Raw genomic sequence first — 21,492 nt, 5'->3', positions numbered from 1 at the left:
GGTCAGGTCTCCCCCAACCCACCGAAAATACTAACATTTAGCTGCATCAGCTCTCACATCCAATTCATTACCTAGGATTGATCACGGCAGAGCCTCCATTCATGCAGTGGTAATTAGCGCTTTTGGACCTGAGTGTGATCTTATTCGCAAGACCAAAACTGTGGGGTCAGCAGTACTTCATCTATAAATTGTTTAATTTGCTGGTTCAGGTTTATACTATATGATGAACTTGGATTTACAGAGAGAGAGGTTGCTTCTGCAGTTTGGTTTTGGTCTTCAAATACCTGTTGATGAAATAACTGAAAACCTGTTAACAACCTTCTAAATACGGGTTTCAACATTATTAAAGGCTTCTGTACATGAAATAACACCCAAAGAGTAACCTCTACACTTGTAATATAAAACGTTTGTGTGTTGCAATAAATGGGGGTTCAGAGTTGTGCGTATTTCAGTTTGATTACAGCCGCAACAGTATCTCATGTTCATTCATTCATTCATTCATTTTCTACCGCTTTTCCTCACGAGGGTCGCGGGGGGTGCTGGAGCCTATCCCAGCTGTCTTCGGGCGTAAGGCGGGGTACACCCTAGACTGGTCGCCAGGCAATCACAGGCCACACATAGACAAACAACCATTCACACTCACATTCATACCTATGGACAATTTGGAGTCGCCAATTAACCTAGCATGTTTTTGGAATGTGGGAGGAAACCGGAGTACCCGGAGAAAACCCACGCATGCACGGGGAGAACATGCAAACTCGAGGGTGGAATTGAACCCTGGTCTCCTAGCTGTGAGGTCTGTGCGCTAACCCCTAGACCACCGTGCCGGCCAGTATCTCATGTTATTATGACTATTATGTTATTATTATTGTACCTGTTGTTAATTATTAAATATATAATCTAATATTAAATATAGATATTTTGACAAATAATAGGCTGTATTTAACCATGAACAGCAGCCTACCCCCATGACTGTCCTCATGGTCTTGTTTTTGATTCCTTAGAGGCTTTGTCTATACTTGAAGTCAACTCCTCAAATTAAAAGCTATCCACACAGAAACGTTTTCAAGTCAAAACGGTAATGTATTTTATCCTGTCAGCCTCTCATTCACATCGGAAGAGTGCTCTGGGTGACATGAAACAGTATTTTTTTGAAAACAGCTTCCAGAGGGTCTTATACTCCATAATGTCTCGCACAAGTAATTCCACTTCTCATAAGACTTGATGTGCCTTGACTATGGACTTATGTGCATACGTTCTTTCTTCTTCTATGGTTTGGTTTGCTGTTCCCTCTGCATGCCTGTTCTCAGAACCACACGTAGGTGTGTCATGTGTATGCGTTCTTGTTTGGATGCAAGTCTTGGCCTTCATTCCTTTTTTCCGTTTGATCTTTACTTGGTCTCAATTTGATAGACAGAAAGTCAAGACTTTGGGCTCTAATTTCATTGACCAATGACGATTCATTAGCATACCTGCCTCACGCCACGCTTCTGCTGCGCCACCGGGGTGTGGCCAGCACAGATTGCAACAGCGCAGCGCCACACACCGATGCGCACCCACACCTCCATCCCTCCCAACAGCGCAAGTGGCAAAGAGGGAGGAGAGAAGACGTGAGAGGGTTTAACATAGCCGAGTGTAATCTTAACCAATCAAATGAACGTCTCTCATTGCCTTTAAATACCCCGGACTGGACTTTGCATCAGAGGCCACCGCAACATTCACCACATAAGCCACCTCATGGGACACATCATCTGTTCCTGACAGTTACATTAAACACAGCATTACCCTAATCCAAGCATCATCCTTATTTTTCACCAGCATTCCTGCTCTACATCGCCAAATAGGAAAGGAAAACAGCCAGACCAACTTCATATTAATAAACAACCAACTTTAGATTAATGGTTGCTTTTAGTTGTTGCTAATTATTAGTTGTCTAATGGGTCACTCTGTTTGCACAAAGTGTGTGCTGCGGGAGGGGCGGGAGGGTCGATCTGGCACAACCACGGAGATGTGAGTGGAGCTGTCTTGTGTTTTTTTTACTGGTGGAGTTTACGCTTCTAAAATGTTGATTTGGGGGGACAAGCCATTTATTTAGGCGGGCTCCGCCACCCTGCGCCACCTTACGCTGCACCACGAAATTAGAGCCCTTTGTCTCAAATCCTCAAAATCTTAGCCTGCACTTGAAGTGAAGACACAAAAGTCTGAGAGTCTGAACCAAACCATATTGCTTGGAAATGGGTCTTAATTTATCCAGTGTATTGGATAGACAAACTGCTAAAGTCTCCAAACTGTTATTGACGCAATCTTGGTCTAAAAAAAAGTTACCTCAGTCAAAGCCACAGGAGACACCGAAGTTTAAAATGTATCCATGACTCATCGATTTACATAAGAAAATCTATAGCGTGAAAGTGAGTCCATGTCTATTGAAGTATTTCAGTGGTGGTTCATATTAGTGAACATTGCAGTCAAAAAAAAAAACCAGACGGATAGCTTTGATTGAGTCGTGAACTTGGTAGTATCAGATGTCCTTGTTGTCAAACACACACACACTTGCTGGAGGAGAGCGACAAAGTGTTGCAGCAGAGATCAGATTAGAGCAGCTTTTCTGATTGGTGGTATGAGAAGTCTCATGTATCAAGCAGCCATCTGAGCTGGCTTATCCTGATACAACCAGGGGCAAACACACACACACACAAACCCACACCCTGAAGAAGAAAGTTTACTGTGTGATCTAAAGGATAGGCGACTGGAGATCAGCAAGGCACAATCTCCGAACAATTCCAAATCCCCTTTAGTCATGGCAATAAGGCAGATGGAGCAGTCCCTACTCTCTGATATGAAGTACATTATTGTATCTTTAGGGCTACAATGGCATGACATTGTGGAGGTACCCTCTCAGGCAGTGATTATCAATCAACTGATGGGTTGGGACCTAAAAGACGGCTGTGGACACTTCCTGGGTGGGACACAGACTGCGAGTCGACAATGTTATCATTATTAATGTATTGTTTCATTGTTAATTCATTGAGGATTAATAATAATTATTACTCAAAAGAGTTGAATGGCCGAGTGGTTAGCATGTTGGTGACACAGTTAGGAGATTTGGAAGATCTTGGTTTGAAAGTCTGTTAGACATGTACATGGATATTGCATGTTCTCCCCATGTGTGCATGGGGTTTCTCCGGCATGTTAGGTTAATCCATAATTAACTCTAAATTGTCTACTGGTATGATTGAGAATGTGAATTTTGTTTGTCAATATGTGCCCTGTGATTGGCTGGTGATCAGTCCAGGGTGTACCCCACGTCTCACCTAAAGTTAGCTGGGGTAGGCTCCAGCATACCCTTGTAAATTAAGGAGAATTAAGCAGCATAGAAAATAAATGAATGAGTTGCGTGACTTCACAGGCACTCAACTTTAGATATTTCCCAGTATAAATAAAAACAATAGAATAAAACACACACCTATGTTTAGTCTATATCCATATAGAGAACATACTAACACTTTATTCCTAAAATCACAATTATTAAAAACACTTATATGAGAGAACAACGCTAATTAGCATATCAGTATGTGGAATGAAATTATGAAACCATGAGCAATTTCACAAAACAGTACAAGCAGTTGATTCTTTAAAAAGTGTAAGAAAGAAGAGTAGGAGAGCATGCAGGAGCAGGGGATCAAGTGCGTGTTTTCCCCACTGTACCTCCTTCTGCTGGCCAATAAAGCATGCTAATTTAAAGGCTACGCTTAGCTCTCCCTTCACGTGAAAGACAGTCTACCTGAAGCTCTTTGCATTTTTGAGAAACTCTTCCAAAGGTGTTTCATCTCACAGCTTCTGGCTTCTTTGAGATTCGTCCCAAGAGAAGGTGAATGATTCAAATTGTGTTTTCTCTCCTGCAGGACTGATGTCCACATGGTGTGTCCCTCAATGTGCCCTCCTCTTTCCCTGACCATTTCATGGGCCTCAAACCAACCCCCGCTGCGCCACTCTCAAGCCTCACCCTTGGATCCTCACCCCTAATCTTCACCTTTGACCCCACACCTCACCCACTCCGTCCTCTCCTCTTATTTTGACTGCCCCCTGAAAAACAACCCTCTCTGCAACCCGAACATGGTTGCCCGGGCTCTCGTCATGGTCATGATGTGTCGAGGTGTCCTGCTGTCCGTTGGAGACCCACCTCAGTCCCGTCGGGAGATTCGGATAGAGGGCGACCTAGTGCTGGGGGGCCTGTTCCCAGTGCATGAGAAAGGAGCTGGGATGGAGGAGTGTGGGCGTGTCAATGAAGACAGAGGGATCCAGAGACTGGAGGCCATGCTGTTTGCAATTGACAGAATCAATATGGACAACACTTTGTTGCCTGGCATTTCCCTTGGCGTCCACATCTTGGACACATGTTCTCGAGATACCTATGCACTGGAGCAGGTTGGTCAGGAAAAATAGACTTTCTGAACATGACAATGGCCATTTTTATCAGGCAACATGTTGACTGGGTTGTAAGATGACCCTAAATAAAAGTCAACAGTTGAGTAATGATTTTGAAATTAGCATCATAAATCCTTCTTTGTTGTTGCCCAACCTTTGAGACACTTTTTCATTGGGTTTCTCCAAATCACGTATAATGTGATAAGGGAAGATTGGGAAGATGTCATTTGTCACCACTCATTGGTTTATGTGCATACATTATTAAACTATGAATATAAGACATCCTTACATTTGTGTCAATATGGTAATCAAACAGTATGATACAAATGGAAAGATTGGACTTGAGAATATGAACTGTGGTTGTCTTCTAACAGGCGCTGGAGTTCGTTAGAGCATCCCTCACCAAAGTGGATGACTCAGAGTTCATCTGTCCAGACGGCTCCTATGCTTTACCGGATGATAGCCCACTTGCCATCGCCGGCGTTATCGGAGGGTCTTTCAGCAGCGTCTCCATACAGGTAAGACAATTGCTGTTACCAGTAAGTTAACCTTGGAATAGGGTCCAGCACAGGAATGCATCCATATCTGTGTCTCCATATTCAAGCTTTGTGTGTTACCCCAGCGTTTCTTGGCTGTTGTCACAAAGCAGTGTGATTTGCATAGTTTAGCATAAAACCTCCTTCTCCTTTACTCCTCTGTGACTTCACAAAAGCCTCATCCTATCGTGCTTTAAATCCCTCATTTCTCCACCTGTCATCTCCTTAGCCTCGTCTCTTCTTCTCACATTTTATTGATGCCACCAAGCTCATTTTGTTTGTTTGTATTCTGGGTGGATTGTGCTCCAAGTACCATTATGGCCAGTGATGATAATAAACTATCAGGCCAAATCACCTTTTATTTGGTGGATCATTACATTCCTGGAAACATTTTGCTTGTAAAATAACACATTGTAGCATTACAGTTTTTTTCATCACATAAACATTTTACTTTTTTTTTTACTTTCTAATGTAAAACTACAACATTTTTCTGGACTTGTTTGTCATAAATGTTTGAAAATGTTGCTTATACTATTATTATTATAACTACTGCATTCACTTGAAATTGCAACTTTTTTCTCTTTTTTTCCTTGTAAAGAGGAAGAAGAGTTCATTCTCTCAATATTAGCAAAGTTCAGACTCATAAAATATTTTGTAGTGCTGTAATATTTTAAATATATGTATCATGTTCATAATACTCCTAGCACAGCTGGTGTATTAGCTTTAGGAGGGCACACTTTCCGTTCTCCCCCCTCCTGACACTGTTTTTTTTTTACTGATTATATGCATTCAGAGGCCTCCCTAGTGGCTATTTGGAGATCATGCTGACCACAGCCACCTTTCTTCTTCATCTTTTCCACATCCTCCCCCATCCTAGGGCAGCCTTTGTTTAACACCCCTGCTCGGTCTCTTGTCCTCCGTCACGTATAATCATTCCTTGTTTCCCTGAAACTTCTTATTGGCAACTGTATGTTTTTTTCTTCATCTTATGTGAGGGCAGTGACCCAATTTGTGCATTTCTTGCTGATCTTGAGTCAGTGAAGTCAATCCAGCTACTTTTTCTTCTAAATGAAGCCATCAGCAAACATTTCATGTTGGGCAGGTATGACTGGCCCACTCCTTCCTGCTGTACATGTGTGTGAGTGTATCTCTGTGTGACTTGCATTTCAAGTGGAAAACACACAGCACCTCTCGACTGCAACACCCCCCCCACCCCCCGTACTTTTTCTTATACACATCTTTCATATTATCCCCATCGTCCTACAGTATATTTCCATCCACGCTCTTTGGATGCTTTCCTGAACTCTGCACGTACCCACCCCAGACAGAACTCTTAACAGGCTATAGTCATTGTTCAATGGTGGCTAATGGAGCAATGCAGTTGCAGCATGACCTTCCCCGACATTTAAATCAACTGCCATCTTGAAAACATAAAACCTGCCCACAGTATCATAAGCAACCATCATGAATGTGTGTGGGACTGTGTATGTGTGGTACATCAATGCAGGTAACAACTTGTTCCTGCATGCATCAGTATCCATAACGTGCCTACTAATCTAGTGCATTATTAGTGTAATGAGATTCTGACATGTTGTCAAAACAGCTCATCAACACAGCTGTGAATGAAATGTAGAAAATCTCAGAATGATGCGCTCTAAACGGATTTAACAGAGACGACTGCAAAATGGCTGTGTGTGTGCTTCATAGTTTACCTGTCTTTCCGGTAAGGTAATGATATTTCAACTGCTGTTGCGCCACTATCTGAGACGAGCCCAAATCCATGGAAAAAAAAAGGACTATTGATATGAATATAGGACAACCACTCTTTTTCAAGGCATTTCATTTTTAATATCAGTGAACTAAAATGTAACTTCTCAACTGATGGAGTCTTCAATGCTTGACTGCTTCTTTGAAGACCGCGTTATCTTACAATTAGCATCATAAATCCTACTTTTGCACATTTTTCCAGTGTGTCTCTCTGTTGTTAGGTTAGTGCTGTGTGTGAGTGATAGGAAGAAAAGCTCTGACTTGCTTGGGGAGAAGTAGTTGTAGAAGTACTAACTTTTTCCAGACTTTTCCTAATTGAAAAATTATGTGTTGTATTTGGGTCTATATAGTATTATATAGACATTACAAGCCATAAAAATGCCATAAAGTGAGAGCCATACAATACGTATGCCCTTGGTAGCCTAGAAGGTTCCAAGGACAGGGAGAGTTGGCAGAAATCTGGCCCTTGATAACATCAGGTTAGGTAAACAGGTTTAATTTTATGACATAACATTGACAACAAAAGACCTGCAAAAGCAGTCTTCCATAGTGAACCTATGCCATAAATTGAGATGTATGCCAACTGGTGGAAGGTATAGGGTAAAAGGGAGTGCTTTAGTTACACATGTGTAATATACACTGTGTGTGTGTGTGTGTGTGTGTGTGTTTGTGTGCACGTGCCACTTTTATCTTCAAATAATCAAATTATGCATAAAGCTAATTCCCGTCAGTCGCAACCTTACGGATTTATATTGACATTTTATCTTTGAATTAAAAAAACCTGCATTAATTAAACGATCAATTATTTACTTTGACACGCTTTTTTACACTGCATGCTTTTTTGACACTGGGCCAGTCAGTGTTTGATCAAACTTTTATTAAGAGCCTAATTAAAAAGCTTGACACACATAAAGATCTGTTCTAAATGTAGAGGGTGAAAAGGAAAGAAAACAACTCATATGAGAACCAGTAAAACTGTGTGTTGTTGTACATGTTCATAATAATTCCATATTTGATCTGTTTTGACATTATTGAAACACATCATTCGTTCCACTGTGGGCTGACATTGTGAATGCAAATGTCTTTTTCCATCTAACAAAGACAAGCTCCCAGAAAGAAAAATGGTGAGATTTCTGGTTGTATTATTTTAGGTGCTTTTGGGTTTGGTTTGGTTTTTGCTCTTTTTTCCCCATTGGGTTATAATAGGAACGACAGGTACCCTACTTTTGTTTATTTGAGGTTCTTTATCGTGGGGAATGCCAGCAGCCTGTTTGCAAAGTAAAATCAACATTGTCGACCAACAGGGGAGCTTTTTCATCATAATAACTCAAATGCCTATTTTGCTTTTGATATCGTCAACACTTTGTTAGTTTTTTTATGTTTGCATCATATTTTGTATAACCTGAGCTTTTTACAGATTCATGCAGTTAAACACCGTATGGCGAATTCTAACAAAAATGTTCTTCATTGGCTATTGACATTTTTTTTTGTGCGCACTAGTTGCCCAATATACATTGCCAAGTGTTGACCACGAAGACTGCATATATGTTACAAATAAATAAGAACAATGCCTCTCGATGCCTTCTATCATGATGCTTCTTTTCTGCTTCCAGGTTGCCAACCTTCTCCGACTCTTCCAGATCCCCCAGATAAGCTACGCCTCAACCAGTGCCAAACTCAGCGACAAGACCCGCTACGACTACTTTGCCCGCACCGTGCCCCCAGACTTCTACCAAGCAAAAGCGATGGCTGAGATCCTGCGCTTCTTCAACTGGACATATGTTTCCACTGTGGCATCAGAGGGTGATTACGGTGAAACAGGCATAGAAGCCTTTGAGCAAGAGGCCCGCATGAGGAACATCTGCATTGCCACTTCAGAGAAAGTAAGACTTCTAAAATACTTCAATAGGTGTTCATAAGTTCATATGCGTTAATTTTCATTGTACATAAAGTTAAGTAGACATTTCTCAAAGCTTTCACCTGTGGGGTCACACTTATGTATAATCTGGGCGGCAACCACTTATACCTATATGGGCGGACCACTATGTTTGCAACCGAAGTGGGTTATCCACTGACTGTTTTTTATACAATTAGGATTCATGTCACAATGAACATGTCAACAAAAGCTTAGTTCAAATAAAGTGGAACCTCCAAAGTCAAACGTTCACCAATGCTACAATTTGGAGTTCAACCAACCACATTTTATGATGCCATCACAGAAGTGTGCCGATGATGGCAAAGAGAAAAATAGTGTCATGATAATCATCAAACCAGAAATGGAACTGCAACATAACATAAATAGTCTTCTTATACACTACACAAAGTGAATGAATTCCATCCATCTTGGGGCGTTTGCAGGCCAGCTGTGAGACTTAATCCCTTTAGTCTGTCCAAGGTCTGCACAGAGCCACCTCAACTGGCTCCTCTCGATGTGAAGGAGAAGCGGCTCCTCCTTCACATCTCCTCAGCACTTCACCCTATCTCTTATGGTGAAATCAGCCTTCCTCGTGGAGAAAACTTGTATCAGCCTGATACTGACTTACTGCAGATGCTAAACTGATTTGCCCGTCGATCTCACACTTCAGTTTTCCCTCATTCATGAACAAGATCCAGAGAACTCCTCCAGCTGGGGCAAGACCACAGATTAGTAGGTGATGAGTCTCATCCGAGAAGCTTCATGCGAAGCTGCGAACTGCCACAGTAAATGCTAAACATCAAGACGACATCATCTGCAGATACAATAAATGAAATCCTTTTGGGGTTCCTTGGTTACTTTTTTACAGTCCAAATGTAATGTCAGTTTGGTGAGAAAGTTTTCCGAAGACTTTCAGCAGCTTGAAAAAAATAAAACATTTCCATTCAAATCAGATCTTCTTTCTCTACAGGTGGGACGTTCTAATGCTAAGAAGTCTTACGAAGCTGTGATCCGCCAGCTCCTCCAAAAGCCTAACGCCCACGTTGCCGTTCTCTTCTTGCGTAGCGACGATGCCAGAGAACTGCTGGCAGCTGCCACGAGGTTGAATGCCTCCTTTATCTGGGTGGCCAGCGACGGCTGGGGGGCACAGGAGAGCATCATCAAGGGAAATGAGATCACCGCCGAAGGAGCAATCACATTGGAGCTCGCGGCCAATCCTGTCCCAGAGTTCAACCGCTACTTTCTCAACTTGAACCCGGAGAAAAACGTCAGAAACCCCTGGTTTAGGGAATTCTGGGAGCAACGGTTCCAGTGCTCCCTAGGCGGTGTTGGTGGAGGAGAGATGTTGCTGCCCTCGTGTGACAAGAATTTATCGATGGACAAGAGAAACTTTGAGCCTGAATCAAAGATCATGTTTGTGGTGAATGCAGTGTATGCTATGGCTTTTGCCCTCCATAATATGCAACGGAACCTTTGCTTCAACACCTCCAAGCTGTGTGACAGCATGAAGGCCTTGGATGGGCGCAGACTCTACAGGGACTTCATCCTTAACGTCAGCTTCCCAGGTAAGACAGCGTGGCAAAACTGAGTCCCAGACAAGTGCAGGGATTTTAGGATGGAAAATGGAAGTGTGTCCTGTCATGAAACACTGTTGTTGGGCTCTTGTCCTCATCAGCCTGCGCAGCCAAGATCAGAATATAAAAAGTACAGAGTCAAATCCGCTTAATTTCCATGTATTGTTAAGCACCGGCCTGCTATTGACGACTATTACCCATGACACAGCACTACTAAGTTGCTTTGAGGAATGAGGGCCATGGTTAATCCACGGAGCATATTCTTCTCTCTTGCGCTAATGAGATTGTGTGTGTTATAATAGCTCCTATAGCAGGCTTCCGCTGCATCTGTCAGTCTCAGTGGAGTTCCTCAGAGAGGAAAAGGGGGAAAGGATTGTCTTGACTGACAGATAGCGGTATAAATAAACTGCAGTGTCTCGGGAACTGACACAGGTTTAGAGGTGCTTATTCCTCCACCAAGCGTGACTAGGGGAGGACATCAAAACAGCACTAGCTGGACAGATTTGCCTTGGCACCCCGGGGAGACTGAACACAGGGGGGACGGGTGGCTGGAGGACAAAGGACTGCCAGCATTGCTGTAACTTTCCAGCAAAGTTTGATCGTCTCTTGACATTCCACTCTCGCTTCCAGCTAGTGTACCACTACGGTGGAATCTCGGTTAGCGTCCACCCCGTTTGGTTGAAGGGACCTATTATGCTTCTTCCACTTTTCGGACCTATAATTGTTGTTGGAATGTTCTGTTTTCGTGTTAAACAATGCCAAGGTTCCAGATAATGAAGTTTGGAAATGAGCCCTAAAATAAGCTTGGGATGGCTCTGAACTAGGGTTGCACGGCCGATATCAGTGAAAAAGCATGATATCATTACTTGCTTTATAGCGCCGATCCCCTACGCCGATCAGCCCCCCCACTACAATATCCAGAACAACCATGTCTGCCGTGTGTGGGACTTCCTGTGAGAGTGATATAACCTTTGCATGGAGTGCACTATTTGTCTGCAACCGGCAGATAGTTGAGAGTTATTTCAGTCTCAACTATCTAAATAAGTACCTTATGACGACAGCTATAGGAAATAGCATTATTCTGAGTTGAAAACATTCAGAGAGATTAATTCTATGAAAAACAATGTTATTTAAAAATAACAGTAGCAATTGGTTAGTTGATTCAATTTGCATTGTCATATACATGGTAAAAACACAACAGTCACACACTGACTGAAATCTTTACCTTGTTTCATTTCACATAGAGCTAAGAATAGGGGACAACAAATAAACTAAAATAGGTAGATAACATAATACACAGAAAGATATACGTCTAAATATGCACTGAACAAAAGTATAAACACAGCACTTTTGTTTTTGCTCCCATCTTTCATGAGCTGCAGTCAAAGATCTAAATTGTTTATCTATGTACACAAAAGGCTTATTTGTCTCTAATGTTGTTCAGATATCTGTGTTAGCGAGCAAGTCTCTTTTGCCGAGATAATTCATCCAACTCAGATGCTGATTAAATAGTTTGATTATTCCACACAGATGCCTTGGGCTGGCCACAGTAAAAGGCAGAACATTTGCACCTTTACATGGAAAAAGTTTTACATCTTTCAGTTCAGTTCTTGAAAGATGGGAGCAAAAAACAAAAGCAGTGCGTATTTTTGTTGAGTGTATGTTTAAAATTAGGGCTGTCAAAAATAATGCGTTAACCGCTAACTAATTTATTTCATTAATTACATTTTAAAAAATGGTGTAATTAACGCATGCCCACTAGAGCAAGCACGCCCGGGTCAAACATCATACACACAGAAGAACACATAGTACATAGCACAGTGGGGCGTCCTCATCCAGTCAAACAGAGCCTGACATTGTTTTATAACTTCCTTCTGACCTGAACACAGACACCAGTACAATTCCAACACCGTATACTGTATGTATCTACAACACACATGTTTCTAGTTCCTTCATCCTGTATTTCTCATTCTCATTTCAAGAACAAGTTCAGCGACACCCCGAACATCACAAATAATTAGGAAGAAAATGAATAGCATTAATTGGATTTTCTTATCACTCACTTCGTAACTCTGAAACTAAATATTTTCGGGCATTAGTTGTATATGATCATTTATCATGATTAATTAGTTAAAAATCTAAATTTGTAATCATTTCACGGCCCTATTTAAAATAGGTTTATAAAAAGTGTGATTTAGCAGATCACTTAAACAGTTGTAACCTGCAAAAGTTGTAAGGATGCAAACAAGTACTGAAATAAATACAGGAGTTAAAAGTGATGACTGCAACTCCACAGCACATTGCATTTTATGACCAAAGCTGAAGATTGCTTCCTACTTTCTTCGCAGTTTTCTATCACTTGCTATAAACACCAATTACTGCTTACTGTACTAACTCAAAAATATGTACATTAATATGTGATCTGCTCCCATCTGGGTGCAACTATTTACTAATCCGGTACAGTGTGGACATTAATTTTTTTCAACCCAGCAGAAAAAAAAAGGCCAGGAAAATAAACATGATGTTCTCCACCAACCCAGCTCATATCTCAACTCAGTAATTGCGTAAAAATACAGTAACAGACCTACCAAAGATTGACATCAAGCAATACTGGAAGAGTGTCTGGGACAACTAGGCATCACACAACACCAACCTCCAATGACTGGCAGACTTACAAGCACGACACAGTAACCTCTCAGAACAGAACCGAGTCATAATAAGGGCAGGTATCCAAGCAAGAGTGTCCAAGAAGAAGAGCTGGACAGGTCTTAGTCTTCGCAGCATAAATTACCCCCAGAAGGGAATGGCACCATGAAATTACCAACCTATAACTGGTCTCAGCACCACATGTAAGCTTCTATCAGGCATCATAGTGGCCAAAGTGAGTAGGCATATGGATTTAATATGGGTTCACAGAAAATAATTGAAAATCCTCCATTTGACTCACACACCATCCCCCCCTTTTCAAGTCAATAGTTATACAGTTTGATAAACAAAGACATTTTTAGGTCTGTTGGTTTTGCTCCTTGAGAGATCAGCTTGTCATTGACAGACTGCTTAGCACACTGATGACAACCTGCAAAAGGTGGCTAGCATTATCTCTGATGCAGTTTGTCCAGGGATTTTCTCTCTGAAACCGTCAACAGGGAGTCCAGCTCCATGCCAATCACAGAACCAGAATTCCTTATTAGCTTGTCCAGCCTGAATGATTCTTTCTTGAAGGTGCTACCTACCCAGTAGACTGGAAGAACATCTGCAGGAATTTACCAGACCCTCTGTTGTAACACCAGTCGGTCTTATCATCCAGCCAAAACCCAAGGTAGTGGTAGATTCAGCCTACCCCTACTTCACATCCCTCAATCAGAAATGGTCCTTAGTCTGGACTTCCCGAAGTCTATAATCAGCACCTTTGTGTCGAGCTGCAGGTGGTTATTATGACTCCTGTAATCGTCTTCTGTGTAACCTGCAAACGTTTTGAATGCAACATTGCAGACGTCCGAGGTGTATACAGTGACGAAGAGAGGGGCCAACACAGTGCTTTGAGGAGCGAATGCGCTGCTGACCATTAAAACAAGGACATTTTGTCAAACTACGACCTATAGTTTTGATTATTACAGTTCATGGAGGTACACTGAACTCTTGAGTCTTAGGTTGTTGTTGGCAGTTTTGCGGTTAGCTGTAGCTTTTGGTTTTGAATTGTTGTTTAGCAGGCAATGACTCATTGCCACTGCTGCACATATAGGCTTTTCCATCTGAGCCAAGGTGAGATGAGGTTGAACATGGAGGATAAATACAGCCATCGCCATCTGCAGTGCCCTCTGAAGCAGATGGATAAGCAACAGCGTTCAAATGCTCCCTCCGTCTTTGATTTAACAAACACAAACATTTGCTCTCTGCGTCACAACTTCATCAAACGTTGCAAGTGAGACTTAATAATGCAGGAATTGCAGCAATTATTCATTTCAGAAGATGACTTAAGGCATGCATATCATATTTTTGTCAACTGTAGACAACATGACATGCAATGAAAATGAATGACCAGTAATGGACGACAAGTTTCCCATGCCTTATTCCATCAACAGTCTTGTTTTTGTCTGTTTTTCCCCCGTAAATGTGTTGCTGTCGATGCACAGTGGGGCTGCATGCTGGAGAGTGTGTTTAGATCCTGCTCTCTTTCTCTTTTTCTCGATCTCTTCTAGCTGGTTGCTATGGTAATCAACCCGGCGCTATTGCCAATTGTTGAAGTGATCTGGTAGATCATAGGAACCCCTCCCTGTGAGAAGACACCGATATAGATGCATGATCAATCTGTAAGACGACCACACATGTAAAACTGTTTTTATTACTATTTTAAACAAAGGCAGCTTGTTTTTTTAACCAGCATAGAATTGCAGACACCCACAACCCACACACTTCTCCCAGCTATCATTCAAACCACCCACCCACCTCCTCTGATCTGCAGCAAACAGATCTGTATACACTCACACACACATGCACACTGCTCAAATAATGGTGATACATGCATATGCTCAACACGTGTCTTCCCATCTCTGTGGGGACAAAATTTTGATATTCATAGAGAGGATATCTGATACATGACATAAGATCAAGGGTTCTCAATTTCTGTGTGGAGTTTGCATGTTCTTGTGGTGCGTGCATGTTTTCTCCAGGTGCTTCATCTTCCGCCCACATCCCAAAAACATGCATGTTGGGTTCATTAGAAACTAAATTGTCCATAAGTGTGAATGTGGGTGGTGTTTTTTGTTTGATTCTGAAAAAGGTGAGGCATCAACTTAATTATGATCATCAAGGAAACCGTAGGAAAGACACTTTGAGTTGGACAGCCTTGAAACCTTTAGGATTTATTTAATTATACATTGTCTGTAATAGTCAGTCTCTCTCACTCTTAAAATAAACCCACCATAAAATGATGGAATCTTTTTGGAAGGGGGTAAATCATTATTTCTCCCACTGTAGCTGTGACAAGGGACCAGGGAAGACTTTTGTCAAGTAAAGGTCCCCACAAGTAGTGAAGTACAACAGTGCGTGTGTGCATGTGTGTGTGTGTGATGTATTAGCAGAGGCGGCGTGCCTTCAGGGCCATATTGAGCAGTGAGCTTACTGCGACGGTTAGATGCTAGAGAACAACCTTCATCACTCCGTCTCCCTCCTCATCTCCTCCTCCGTCTCTGTCGCTCTCCATCTCTTTTTCTGTCTCTCTCTCACTCTCTCGCTCGTCCTTCTATCCCTTCCACATCTCTCAGTCTCTCTCCTTTTTCACACTCCAAAAGTGTTCTCTCGCTCCACATTCAAAAACAGCACATCCCACTCAGACTTCACAAGGTTTCTCTCCTGCCTTCACCACCTTTCTGCGTCAGTCTGCTCATTGACTCCTTCACTTCCCCTTATCCCCCCCAGTCCATCCATCCATCCATCCGACTATTTCTATGAATTCTCCAACTAAAGCCTGACCTATATCAGTTATGGGGGCAGGACATACGTTGCTTTTGCTGCCTTCTGCCTTTTCACTTCCTTCCTTTCTTTGCCCTTATCTTGTCTCTCGGCTTATTCCCTCCTCTCAGCTTCTCTTATATCCTTCCTTTTGTCTCCAGTATCTCAGCACCTTTCCTTTCAGCTACCACCGCCGCACCTTTCCTCCTATGGATTGCTCTGCCTTGTTTTAAACTCCACACTTCCCCCCCGACGTGTCGCCTATTCTTCCGTGGGCTGTTGCCGCATGATCCAGCGCTTGATCCCCCAGGGATGGAATCCTCAGGGAGAACAAATATAGCGAATGTATTTGTGACATATGAGTGCATCCCTGTGTCCGTATCTGTAAGTGCACAAAGATGTGTGTATGTGTCCATTTTATGCTCTTCCCAGTGGCCACAGGTGTGGTAAGGTCAGCAACTCTCTGAAGCAAAAAAAAAGAGAGCTTTTGTCTATGAAAGGGTGGTCATACTGTCTGCAGTGTAAAGAGTTGCACGCATACAGAACAGTAGAAGCTCCAACACAACACAGTTGTTCTCTTTTCAAAACAAGGTCTCCCATAGGTAATCAGGTAAAGTCAATTCATTTGTTGCCATCATTAAACTTTCATTAATTGTACGGTCAATGTTTTGAGGAGAAACAGCAAGTATAAAGAGAAGTAAAATGAATAAGATAAAATAAAGTCAAACTACTCACCCTGCAAAAAGTGAAATACTGTAAGAAAAGTACTATCCGAAAGTTAGTGTTGCTTTTGTCTGTTAGACCAATTAGCTTATCTTAAGCAATATGCAGTCGTCCTTCGCCACATTGTGGCTTGAATTCCGCAGCTTCTGGTGAAGTTTTTTTATACATATTTTAAATCATAAATCATGTTGGTTGGTGGTTGAATGCGGCCTATTATTTTTCAAAAATACGCATATTTAAGCATGATGCTCGTCCATTAACCCGTGGGGCGCCCAGCCAACTGTGGTCACATTTTATAGCTATTGCTATATTATCTTTGTGAAGTGTATCTTTTTATATTTATATTTAATAATAATAATAATACCGCTGCACGGCGGACGAGTAGTTAGCGTGCAGGCCACACAGCTAGGAGGCCTGAGTTCGATGCAGGTTCTCTCTGGGTACTCCGGTTTCCTCCCACATTCCAAAAACATGCTAGGTTAATTGGTGACTCCAAATTGTCCATAGGTATGAATGTGAGTGTGAATGGTTGTTTGTCTATATGTGCCCTGTGATTGGCTGGCGACCAGTCCAGGGTGTACCCTGCCTCTCGCCCAAAGACAGCTGGGATAGGCTCCAGCACCCCCGTGACCCTCGTGAGTAAAAGCGGTAGAAAATGAATGAATGAATGAATAATAATAATCAGTGCGCTTAACCGCCTCATCAGAACATGGCGCAGGAGATAGACGTAGAGTTGTTCTGTGTGCGTTCTATGAACAAATAAACCACCCGCACACACATAATACCTGGCCAGAATCTTTCTATAGTGTCCAAACTCTAAAAGAACCACAGTTCATTCTTCACAAAGACTGAGTAACCAATACGTGAATGCTTTGTTTCAGCACTCAACTAGTTCACTCAGCACACTGTTTTGTGGAAAATTAAATTCTAGGAATACTATATGAAAACGGAAGTTCCACTGGATATTTATCTATATCTGTAAAGTTTCCAAATATTTTACTGAATGCTTCATTCATGATATAACCTGATGTATGATAATGTTGTCTATTCTCTGGTTTAATCATCGTTTCAGTGTACAGTCAAAGAAAAGTTTTCACTCTTCTCAATGAGTCTCCCTACCTTAATCTCCTCTCTCACTTTTAGATTACTTATTCCAGCCAAGTTCCTTTGTCATCTCTCTCATTCTCTCTCTCTCTATGCCCTCCTTTAATACCCACAATCCCCCCGGGCACGACTTAGCCTGACATGCTCAAGAACATAATTAATTACTCATTCTGAATGGAAAAGCCTCTTTTCACCACACCCCTAATCTGGAATAATAAGCACTTTTTTCATATTGGATACTTCAGGACATTGTATGCCACTTGCTGGCATGGTCCATGAATTTTGACGCTGTGTCCTAAATTAACATTCCTCAGATATGATGACCTAAATTATTCAGTCCTTTTTACCTTTAGAACCACTGGCTCCACTGAGTTTTACACAGTCTTTAAAATGTGTCATTCCCTTGTTAGCACCACACTTGAGAGCAACAAACAATGAATAAAGCTTCAATACTAAATTAAACTTGTTTAGGCATGCTTAAAAAAATCAAGGTAAGGGACAGAACAAAGTAAATACAGCTTTTTCATCTCTGGGCAGTGAGGAAAGTCACAATTAGCCATTTGGGGTAGCAGTAGCGCCATCTGCAAGCGTCTTCAAGATTTGCAGCTCTTCTCTTCAATGTCAGCTCACATATTATGTTTGCGTTTGCTGTATCGGCGTGGCTATGCACTGTTGTTTGAAGGGGACATATGGAAAACTGGCTTTTTAATTGTTTGTGTGCGCATACTGTACATGGGTCTTTGGAGTGCTTGCCCAACCATCAAGTGTGAAATTACACAACCACATCATTTTTAATGAGCTGCCTGTTTCAGAAAATGTGTCAACAAGACGTTACGATTTACTGGGGATTTTGACATAGCAATCCGGCATAACATAAATCCACCAAGTTTCTTGAGCCATGACTTGACAACTATGTCAGTGAAGGTTCACCTTTGTTTTTTCTTGCAAGTGACTATGTGGAACCACTATCATTTTCAAGCCAAACGCTAATCAGAGCAGCAGTGTTGTTGGATGCACAGATTGTCACACATCTTCCAGCCACAACGAACATTAGAGCAAACAAAATACATTTTATTTTCGGTATCCGGTTTGGTGCCATTGTGATGCTTCATGAGCAGAAAACATAAAATAATTATCTCTTTATCTAGTTCTTGTCACTACAACAAACCACTTTAAAAATGTCCATTGAGTCTACCCAGAATTTGCAAAACTGGCTGCTGTAAATAATGTTCAGAGGAGGGTATGTGCTGTAAGTATTGAACCATAGATACTTCATTGATCTAAGGAAATTAATACATCCAGTATCATATTTTAGACAGAACAATAAACATTTTAAAAAGCTATGTAAGGTAATTGTGAAAAGAAAAACTTAGACACTACCAGTGACCAGATATTAATAGTATACTGAAACATGCATGGATGTTCATGATATGAAGGTGAAACATGGGACAGTCCAAGTGTCTCTGTTACTGTTACTTCCCTTAGCCCCCAATTGATGCGTTGTCAAACCATATGGCCATTGGGTGAGTTGGTGCGTTGGTGGAGAAGGTGAGCACCTTCCTCTGCCGGTTGAATGTGTTGTGCAGAGGGTGAAGGACACTTTCCACAATGGACAGGAATTTGTCCAGAGTCCTTTTTTTCTGCCGTAATCCCCAGAGGATTCATCTATGTACCCACCACAGAGACAGCTTTCCTCGTTAGTTTGTCCAGATGAGCAATGTCATTGTTCTTAGTCCAGAATCCCTAATAAACCATAACATAAACAGTGGCCACAACAGACTGGTAGGATATCTGCAGCAATTTTTGCAGATGGTGAAGGACATTTCCTGTGGATAGAGTCGAGTTTGCCTGACCAGTCCAGCTTGTCATCCAGTTTCAGTCTCAAGTACTTACTGTGTAGGTCCTGACCAACTCCAAATGGAGTATCAGATATACCTTGGGATATTTTGACCAAAGCATGTCATAAACTTGGTATTAAGGCACCTACGAAATCTGTTCATCTGAAACAATGCATAATAAGTCTCATATTAATATGTTGTATGTTTATTAGTTGTTGCAGTCACAACTAGAACCCCATTATTATGTTAACCAAACTAAAAGCTACATCATAATGTGGCGCAAGATCATCCTACTGAATCACACCATATTATTTCGTTTGAGAGGGTTCAGGGTTAGAAGATCACTGCTGACAGCTGGCATGGGGATTTAGTTGAAAGCCTCACACTGTGATTGATCCTCACATTTAACACAGCATTGGGCTGTGTGGAGAAAGTGGCAGCTATCAGTCAAGGTCCTGAGCCTCTTGTGTCAGCTCCCTGCAGCCATCAGGGGAATTTTGGTGGCCTTCACCATACCATTCTCTCACATGCAGCCTTTGTGATTATGCCACATCAGCAAGGTCATTGGCGTTCATTGTTGGAAGGAGTCACCAGTCCCCGTAGTCCATAATGCTTGCTTGATGTCATCCACAAATGCCCTCAAATGGGACTTTAGGCTAGTGTCATTATCTCTTTAGTCATCATTATGCACATAGAGCTAATTAGGCTTCTGCTCACATCTATGATTCTAATAAGGTGTAGTTATGGTAATTAGTGGCCAACTGTTATGTGTGTATGAGGAGGAGGGCCAAGCTTGTCTTATTGCTTTGTGTTATTAACAGACTTTATTATCTGCCAACTTGGCAATATAATGGATTCATATCTCCTCCCTCGTCCGATGATATTATCAGCACTTCTTTAAATCATTTTCATTTAGCTGTCACCAAAACATTTATCCCCAAACTCCAAAATAGACTTGACAAGTAAAATTTCCTGTGATGGGAGACACGGGGGTGAGAAGGACAGATAGAGGGTTATGTTGTCGGCATGATTTATGGGTTTCATAAACTCAGACTCCCTCCGCCGCTACCTGGCTACCTGTTCTTCTCTGAACTCACTGATCTTTTGCAACAGTAGCCTAGATTTAAATGTGAACACCACTAACAACTGAGGCTGAGGTTCCAATAGAAGAGTTGCATCAAACATTATGATTTGACAAAGTTTTACTTTGTGGTGGGATGCTATGTAAATGCAGCACACCGGTAGGTGTTTCTAGTAATAATAATAATAATTTACCTTGTTATGTAAGAAAGACAAAATATTGGAAACAGCCTGTGGTATGATGCAGCACTGCAGCACTACAAATGGCATCATGGTAACAAAGAATCTTTGTCAAAAAAATATCCAGATGTTCTTTCTGATTGGAGATTATGTAGAGTGGGCTATCATGTAACTGGAGCATGTTTTCCTGCAAACTTTATATTTTGTTGCAGTTCAGTATAAACAGCACAGCACAGAGGAGAGGAATTGGCACAACAGGTTTCCTCCTTCAGAGGTAGTACAGGTGTTGGGACTCCTGATCAAAATTTTTGTTTTGCTTTTTCCACTTTTCTGACCTATAAATGTTGTTAGAATGTTTTCTTTTGTTAAACGTTGCCAAAGTTTCTGATGAGGTTTATGCATTTGGAAGTAAGTCCTTTGTGAAGTCAATGCGATCCGGACTTTCTTTTAAGGGCATGACGGAAATCTGAGGAAATACAGCTGGAATAAGTGCAGATTCTGGAAGATCTAGAAAGCTTTCTGTGTGGATTATCGTGTGTAGCTGCTCTATACGAGTCCACAACTTAATATGAAATACTTTACTGTTGGCCTGATTTTTTTTCTTTGTGGACAGCCCCTTAGAGGTCCTGCCAGGACAAGTGTGTGAAGTCTGACACTTACCTCCCCCATCCTGTTGTGTTGAAAGGGATTGTCACACAAGATGGTGGTGCTGATGTAGCCATGCGTCTTAATCATATGATTGCAGGATGCCATGTCGCTGTATGTATCTCACTTTGGGGTTTGTGTCTGACAAGCCATGCCTGAAAGGGAATAGCGGAAAGTCAGGGTTATGAAGTTTCACACCTGGCACTCACTTCTACCGTCCTGGTGTGTGGAAAGCAGTTGTTTTTCTGAGATGT

The 21,492-nt window shown here is 41.7% G+C and overlaps 1 protein-coding gene and 1 long non-coding RNA gene across 3 annotated transcripts in view; one reads left to right on the top strand and one right to left on the bottom strand.

Annotated features, from left to right (window-relative positions):
- The window catches only part of LOC131131054 (uncharacterized), a 70,155-nt gene that overhangs the window by 36,694 nt on the left and 11,969 nt on the right, over nt 1–21,492 (bottom strand). For both annotated transcript variants that reach the window (XR_009130137.1, XR_009130138.1), the window contains exon 2: nt 21,254–21,393. This is a non-coding gene — a long non-coding RNA (uncharacterized LOC131131054). The remainder of the gene's footprint in view (nt 1–21,253; nt 21,394–21,492) is intronic.
- The window catches only part of grm3 (glutamate receptor, metabotropic 3), a 41,516-nt gene that overhangs the window by 13,057 nt on the left and 6,967 nt on the right, over nt 1–21,492 (top strand). The window contains exons 3-6 of the mRNA XM_058075371.1: nt 3,903–4,425; nt 4,800–4,943; nt 8,342–8,611; nt 9,614–10,208. Coding sequence (XP_057931354.1) covers nt 4,114–4,425; nt 4,800–4,943; nt 8,342–8,611; nt 9,614–10,208 — 1,321 coding nt within the window. The 5' untranslated portion in view covers nt 3,903–4,113. The remainder of the gene's footprint in view (nt 1–3,902; nt 4,426–4,799; nt 4,944–8,341; nt 8,612–9,613; nt 10,209–21,492) is intronic.

The sequence above is a fragment of the Doryrhamphus excisus genome, chromosome 6, assembly GCF_030265055.1.
Source record: "Doryrhamphus excisus isolate RoL2022-K1 chromosome 6, RoL_Dexc_1.0, whole genome shotgun sequence".
Lineage (NCBI taxonomy): Eukaryota > Metazoa > Chordata > Actinopteri > Syngnathiformes > Syngnathidae > Doryrhamphus > Doryrhamphus excisus.
Note: the sequence above shows the minus strand (reverse complement) of the source record. Positions and strands in the feature narration are given on the sequence as shown.